The sequence below is a fragment of the Nothobranchius furzeri genome, chromosome 2 (genome assembly GCF_043380555.1).
Source record: "Nothobranchius furzeri strain GRZ-AD chromosome 2, NfurGRZ-RIMD1, whole genome shotgun sequence".
NCBI classification, from domain to species: Eukaryota; Metazoa; Chordata; class Actinopteri; order Cyprinodontiformes; family Nothobranchiidae; genus Nothobranchius; species Nothobranchius furzeri.
In genome coordinates this window covers 21079445-21087400 of record NC_091742.1, presented here as the reverse complement: position 1 = coordinate 21087400, position 7956 = coordinate 21079445, and the positions used below count along the sequence as shown (strand labels likewise).

The window sequence follows — 7956 nt, the reverse complement described above, 5'->3', positions numbered from 1 at the left end:
GCAATGATTCCATTTACTCTGTATTTCAGTGGCCAGTGATATGTTTCCATACGGTTTACTTTCCAGTCTTTAACTGCAGTCTCCTTATAATGTGAACACTGCATACTGTTTCCAAATCTACAAGTAATGCTGGTAAATAATCGTGATTTTGCACACACAAAATGTGATCTTTTTCCAGCAGTGCCAACGTGTCATAACAAATGTGGTCACAAACAGTTATTTTCCTGCTGGAACAGGACATTTTATGATTAGCTACTGCTGCTGTGATTGGCTGATTGCTCATAGACGAATATGCACCCAGAAAATTGTGCGGTGGTTGGAATCGGCCAATTCTCTGCACCATTGGCTGAATCAGCCGAAAGTGAATTTAGCTAAACTTACTATTGCCAAGCAGCAATAAAAAATACAACATTATTTCTGGTCTGTGAATGCATCCCCACTTATCACTAATCCACACCGTTTATAACAGGTGTTCTATTTGGAAGGTTTTGCCTGAATAAGAATTTTCAGGCCAGACATTTTTTTTCTGCTATTACGATTCTTTCAGATCAGAACGATCGTAAATCTGAATCAGCAGTTTTCAGCTTTGAAAAACACAAAGATTTAAAGTTTGAATCAGCCTGCGATCCTAAAATAAGTGTATCTCAAGGCTCAGAAGATACCTTTTCTATTCAGTCATCAACCAGAAGTGGTGACCTTTTGTCATGCAGTAATCATAAAAAAACCTCAGCAGTTTTAGAGGTTGATGGGTGAGCAGGTGTCAGGCCATGACCCTGAGGACCAGTAACAAATCTGACTTTAATGGGTATGAAAGAATGGCCTGTTGGACCACTTGGGGCTGAAGTTGGATTGTTCCTGTTCCATTGACACGTTCTGGCTCCGAAACAGAGGTGATGAATGTGGAGAGGGCTGACAAATACATCACTAGTATGAACTGAACCCAGGCTAACAGAGCCACAGGGCTGCGTCTAATGCAGGGTCCTATTGCCAGGTTACAGTGAATAGTCCCATTGTTTGTCCCAGAGATCCGCGTGTCCCTAAAACAGAGACCCACTGTCTGGAACTAACCAGGGGGTGAGATGAGTCAACAAAACGTCCCGATTCTCCTCCTGGCTGACTGCTCCTATCACACCAGGTTAAATCACCCCGATACTGCAGGTAGCAAATCTGGGAATGGATGCTGAGTGGAAGGGAAAAAAAGGAGGACAAACAGAAGGGATAAGGGAGGTGATTTGAGCTGTGTTGAAAGGGATGACATTTTCAGAGCCAGTGCTCAAGAAATCTCTCCTTAATACAGCAAACACAGGTGTGAACCGCAGGATTAAACTGTCCTCCACGTGTTTAGGATTTAAACTGGACTCCTAACCTTTGTCACTCACCTGTTTGTTGGTAATGACACAACCATGAGATTTCATATTTTACTTCTACAGGGTACAAACCGCCTACCAACCAGTGAATCATCTCCTGCCACCGGCTACCTGTCCTGTGCGCAGAAACCAGAGGCCGTGGTCCATGCCATGAAGGTAAAATGATCCAATCCCCATTAATGTCTCAGTTTCACCTATAATTAATGATCCCATGTGGGCTATCATCGTGTGGGAGCTCTATGCCCCATTCATCTGGTTTCTTGGTGGAAAGACTCTTTCCTCTATCCGACAGGTTCTGGAGGTGCACGAGAATCTGGACAAGCAGGTTCCAGAGGCCTACGAAGACGATCTCAGTGAGAAGGAGAAGGCCATTGTGCGAGAGATGTGCAACGTAAGTGGAGCGATTGTTCTGCACACATGACCCTCCTAGCATCCGTGGGTCAGAGCTACAGTGATGATGCTTTAGCATCCGGGAGGAGAGAGACAACTCTATGGAGACATTAGGGAAATAATTGAGACGTTATGAAAACTTTATTATTTTGAGACACAGATTCTGGTTTTAGCTCTGATTAGTCAAAAAGGAGTTTTGCTGATTGGGATTTATCACAATTAATTCTAAAGAAGAAAATGTTTTGTTGGAATTTTTCTCACTAACTTGAAAAAATATTCTAGAACAAAAACTTCCACATGCGAGGGTTGTCATTGGAAACGGGTTGGTGCTTAGATGGTGCTGTTCTGCTGAGCTGTGATAGCGTCCTGGAAGGGCCATCAGCCAGCACACTGCTGCCAACCACAACATTCTCCCTCTCCTGATACCATTTTACTTTCTTTAGCACAGAATGTGCTATTACTAGTTCATCTGATAAATTAGTTATAGGTTCACTCAGATAAAGACAAAGTTTATCTCTTACTAAATAGAATATTTGGCAGATGGCTGTTTATACAGGATCCTCTGGAGGTTTCTTCCTGTTAAAAGGGAGTTTTCCTCTCCACTGTCACTGCATGCTTGCTTAGTATGATGATTGCTGTAAAGTCACTGACACTAGTCAATGTGGAGTACCTTGATATGACTCTTGTTGTGATTTGGCGCTATATAAATGAACTGAATTGAATTAGAACTGCTTTTAATTTTAGAGATGTTGTTTTGAAATCCCACATGAATGAAAACATATTTCCTTTTGAGGTGTAATGTGGTTGGCTATCATTTAGACTTCTTAAAATGATTTTTCAGACATTCTGAAGTGTGCTTTTGTGAAAAGCATGTACAGGTCCTTCTCAAAAAAATTAGCATATTGTGATAAAGTTCATTATTTTCTGTAATGTACTGATAAACATTAGACTTTCATATATGGCTTACCCATAATTGTGGTTTTTTAGCAGTGGCTGCATGGTGGCGCAGTGGTTGGCACTGTTGCCTCGCAGCACGAAGGTTGCAGGTTCAAAACTTGGCTCGGCTGCGGCCTTTCTGCGTGGAGTTGCGTGTTCTCCCCATGCATTTATGGGTTTCCTCCGGGGACTCCGGTTTCCCCCACAGATCACAACATGCCCTGTAGGTTATAAATTGTAAGTCGCTTTGGATAAAAGTGTCTGCTAAATGAATAAACATAAACATATATATTAGATTCATTACACACAACTGAAGTAGTTCAAGCCTTTTATTGTTTCTAATATTGATGATTTTGGCATACAGCTCATGAAAACCCAAAATTCCTATCTCAAAAAATTTGCATATCATGAAAAGGTTCTCTAAACCAGCTATTAACCTAATCATCTGAATCAACTAACTCTAAACACCTGCAAAAGATTCCTGAGGCTTTTAAAAACTCCCAGCCTGGTTTATTACTCTAAACCACAATCATGGGTAAGACTGCCGACCTGGCTGCTGTCCAGAAGGCCATCATTGACACCCTCAAGCAAGAGAGTAAGACACAGAAAGAAATTTCTGAACGAATAGGCTGTTCCCAGAGTGCTGTTTCAAGGCACGTCAGTGGGAAGTCTGTGGGAAGGAAAAAGTGTGGCAGAACACGCTGCACAACGAGAAGAGGTGACCAGACCCTGAGGAAGATTGTGGAGAAGGACCGATTCCAGACCTTGGGGACCTGCAGAAGCAGTGGACTGAATCTGGAGTAGAAACATTCAGAGCCACCGTGTACAGGCGTGTGCAGGAAATGGGCTACAGGGGCCACATTCCCCAGGTCAAGCCACTTTTGAACCAGAAACAGCGGCAGAAGCACCTGACCTGGGCTACAGAGAAGTAGCACTGGACTGCTGCTTGGTGGTCCAAAGTACTTTTTTCAGATGACAGCAAATTTTGCATGTCATTCGAAAATTAAGGTGCCAGAGTCTGGAGGAAGACTGGGCAGAGGGAAATGCAAAAATGCTTGAAGTCCAGTGTCAAGTACCCACAGTCAGTGATGGTCTGGGGTGCCATGTCAGCTGCTGGTGTTGGTCCACTGTGTTTTATCAAGGGCAGGGTCAATGCAGCTAGCTATCAGGAGATTTTGGAGCACTTCATGCTTCCATCTGCTGAAAAGCTTTATGGAGATGAAGATTTCATTTTTCAGCACGACCTGGCACCTGCTCACAGTGCCAAAACCACTGGTAAATGGTTTACTGACCATGGTAATACTGTTCTCAATTGGCCTGCCAACTCTCCTGACCTGAACCCCATAGAGAATCTGTGGGACATTGTGAGGAGAAAGTTGAGAGACTCAAGACCCAACACTCTGGACGAGCTTAAGGCCGCTATCGAAGCATCCTGGGCCTCCATAACACCTCAGCAGTGCCACAGGCTGATTGCCTCCATGCCACGCTGCACTGAAGCAGTCATTTCTGCAAAAGATTCCCGACCAAGTATTGAGTGCATAACTGAACAAAATTATTTGAAGGTTGACTTTTTTTGTATTAAAACACTTTTCTTTTATTGGTCGGATGAAATGTGCTAATTTTTTGAGATAATAATTTTGGGTTTTCATGAGCTGTACGCCAAAATCATCAATATTAGAAACAATAAAAGGCTTGAACTACTTCAGCTGTAATGAATCTAATATATATGAAAGTCTAATGTTTACCAGTACATTAGAGAAAATAATGAACTTTATCACAATATGCTAATTTTTTTTAGAAGGACCTGTATAGTAATTGTAATAGTTACTATTTCAGACTATGAACTTGAGACGATTTGAGTTATTTAAAGACTAGCTCTTAGCTCATCAGTCCTGAATCATGTAAAAGCTATTTTTCTAAAGGAAGGCTGCACGTCTTTTACAATGAGTAAAATTAATGTTTGTAACTTTAAAATGATCAGAACAACTAATCCAGAGTCCAGAGACTACATCAGAACCAAATCTGACGGCTACAGTTTACTTTCCTGTTTGTTTATTTTGAAGTATGTTTAGGACTCATTTAGCTGCAAATAAAACCAGCTGCAGATTTCTGGACGTACCCCCACTCCCCTTCCTCCCATCTCCCTCCATGCTGCTCCAAAGCCAGCTCCATCCTGGAAACCCTCAGCAGAGGCTCATAGTTGAGCTTTCAGAGCAATTAAACTGGAACGGCAGGGAAAAGAGCACACCTCCCCCCCATCTAGTCCTGCCCTCCTCTTCCTCCATCTTTCTCTGTTGGTGCTGAAAAGGCCTTGTCCTGAATAAAAGATCCGCTGATGAGGGAGAGAGAGCGATAGAACATTTGGCCATCTGGGCCCTGCAGAGGTATGCGACAGGCCAGGAATTTGGGGAGCACTACAATAGTGCCTCTGTAATATCACCGGGGTCCCCCAGGGCCCCCCACTCAGGAGATAGAGACGGAGGTATCTCATCACGGTGCAAACATTTGAAGTTCGCTTTCTCGGTCTGCAGGTGGTGTGGAGAAAACTGGGTGATGCTGCAGGATCAAAGCTGTCCGTCAGACAGCACCTCTCTGGGAACCAGTTCAAGGGTCCGCTGTAGCACAGCAACAAGGATCTACACCCCAGAAAACACCTCTCTACCAGCCTACATGACCCATAATGCCATGCTCCCCACTGCCTACAGCTCCAAGCGTTCCTCTAATAACACTCAGCTAAGACTGGCTGCAGGATGGACTCGAGTTTCCTAGTTTTATCCGTCAACGGGGAAGTTAGCACCTGGCAGCTTGATTCACCAACTCACCCTGTTTTGATTTGAAGGCTTTTATTAAAACACACACAACATGGCATCCTCTATGTTAAAACACACTTTTTTCTGTTGTTTTAGTAGTGTAGCTGTGCTGTTGGGGGCCAGCGATGCAGTATGGTTTCAAGCACAGGCCCACCAGAGGTCTGCCCACGTGTAGCTGGGATGAGAGGGTCAGCAGCGTGGTGGTTTGTTCAGACAGAGCCTCCCGCAGCAGTCCTGGTTCTCAGCGACCACTATCCTGCATGCCTCAGATGCAGGAGCCCTCGGTGCAGATTAAGCAGTAATACGTCACAAAAAAATTACAGCTACATTTTTTTCCCTTCCAGCTCCTCAGAGCAATAACAAGATGGGAACAAGGCGTGAAATGTCATTTATTGGAGAAATAATAATAATAAAAAAAATTATTTGTTAAAAATAAATATTTTAGAGTCAGAAGTAAACATTTAAACATAATTTCAAGTATTAAAGCTAAATCTAAGTGTTGGAATCAAAATATAAAATTCATTTTAAATTAAATGTTTAGCTAAAAGGCTAATTCAGATGTATTTCACCAAAATAAAAGCAGGACAAAGAGACCCCCTAACATCTCAGAGCCTCTTTTATTGTCCTCCTTACATATTGGTCAATAATTAACTGGTAAATGCTTAATATTATATATTTCGACGAGATTCTAAATATTTACGTACATTTAAGAGACGGAAATACCTTCAGGGGACCCTCTTCACCTCGCTTTTACTTTGAAAGGCTGCTTTTGTTCTGCACTTGCTTGTTAGCCAAATGGTTCAATTTTAGATGTAACTTAATGTATCAATTACATTTTAAGGTTTAACTTTATGCATTGATGTTTAAATCTAAATAATTACAGCAGGATAGTTGCCCTGGAGAACCAAGATTGGATGTTACCCTCCCTCGCCCTCTAGTGGTGAATGAGTGTAACTAGCATTAGCATTGCGAAATGTTAACTAAGTGAAACCCACTGTGATCTTTAGACAAGCCTATGAATAATTAGGGATCACTGTTAACGTGTGTATATTCTGTATAAAACCATAGCACTACTTCATTGTTACTGTTGATTTATGTATTTTGTATTCTAGCGTGGCCATGTGATCAAAGTTTCAGTCTGGAAGCACACAAAAGCAGAACTTATGCAGGGTTTTTATTTTTGGTATTAACTTTTTATGGTTATTATTACTCTTTTCCAAATGAACTGTTATTCTTCCTCTGTGCAACCTCTGAAAATGTTTCAAGCCCATGCTGATTTTACTGATTCGTTTAATTCAGTTACGGATTTAATTTTGCGAAACTAACTAAAATTGTATGCCGTGTGCATGCTTGACAATCATTTTCTCAGGTTGGGAGGGCTACAGCTTTACCTTCACCCATCCGGCTGTGTGTGTGTGTGTGTGTGTGTGTGTGTGTGTGTGTGTGTGTGTGTGTGTGTGTGTGTGTGTGTGTGTGTGTGTCCGTCCGCGCGCGTGTGTGTGGTGTTCTTGCAGAGAAGCGGAGGAGGCTGGTGCATTAGTTGAACCTGGTTACAAAGTAAGGACTGATAAATACATTTTCTGAATCCAAACAGGAAGTTGTGTCCCATTAACGGCAATAACAGTTTGAATTTTAAATATTTGATGCACGTATATATATTTTTTATGTCTTGCTGTATTTTAAAGGTGCAATAAGTAAGAGTTTCACTGCGATATAATCCCAAAAGTCTAATGTCTCAATCATGTTGGAAGAAAGGTTATACTGAAACATGCTTCATTCTCAGCCGGCTTTTTTTTTTGGGGGGGGGGGGGGGGGGGGGACACAAGTTAATACAGTTATGATGGGAAAAGGAAATCAAAGAAAATCCATGAAATAGAACATGGGTGGGGGCAGGGGTCAATATTACCAGGCAAGTCTCATTAATAAGGGAAAATAATTTTGGGGGAATTTAGGCATTTCACACGAAGAACCATAGTCGGTCTGTCCTGCTTCCATACTTCCTGATTCCAGAGCCAATCATTTGAGCTCGCAAAGTTGCCAAATTTTCAACAAAAACACTGCTCCGACATTTGTTATTTGTCACCAGATGGTAAGGATTACTAGTGTTGAGGTCAGAATGTTAGCCTGTAAAAAGGTGCAGTCTAGAGGTTACTTCTTGTAACCCTGAGAAGCCACAGCATCTATCGTTTTACTGTAATAACGGGGAAAGAAGGCTACAGGCTAACGTTAACGATGCTAACGGTGAATTAAAAATAACAATGTCTTTTCTACTCATCAGCTTATTCTGTAAGACTTGTCTTCGCTTATAAACAATGGCGCCCCCTAGAAAATTGCTGGCTAAACTGTCCCAGAGTTACCACGAGGACCAGTTTAGTGTGCCACCCCAAAAATGTCTTTGGCCCCATCTGGCCACCCTTATCAAAATTTTCTGGAGGCGCCCCTGCTTATCAAGG

The 7956-nt window shown here is 42.2% G+C and overlaps 1 protein-coding gene across 3 annotated transcripts in view; it reads left to right on the top strand.

Moving 5' to 3' along the window:
• The window catches only part of ccdc85cb (coiled-coil domain containing 85C, b), a 69520-nt gene extending 63992 nt beyond the window's left edge, over nt 1-5528 (top strand). For all 3 annotated transcript variants that reach the window (XM_054748407.2, XM_054748406.2, XM_054748405.2), the window contains 3 exons: nt 1431-1523; nt 1660-1758; nt 5225-5528. In XM_054748407.2, the coding sequence (XP_054604382.1) occupies nt 1431-1523; nt 1660-1758; nt 5225-5314 (282 nt within the window). In that variant the 3' untranslated portion in view covers nt 5315-5528. The remainder of the gene's footprint in view (nt 1-1430; nt 1524-1659; nt 1759-5224) is intronic.
• The last annotated feature ends 2428 nt before the right edge of the window (nt 5529-7956 follow it).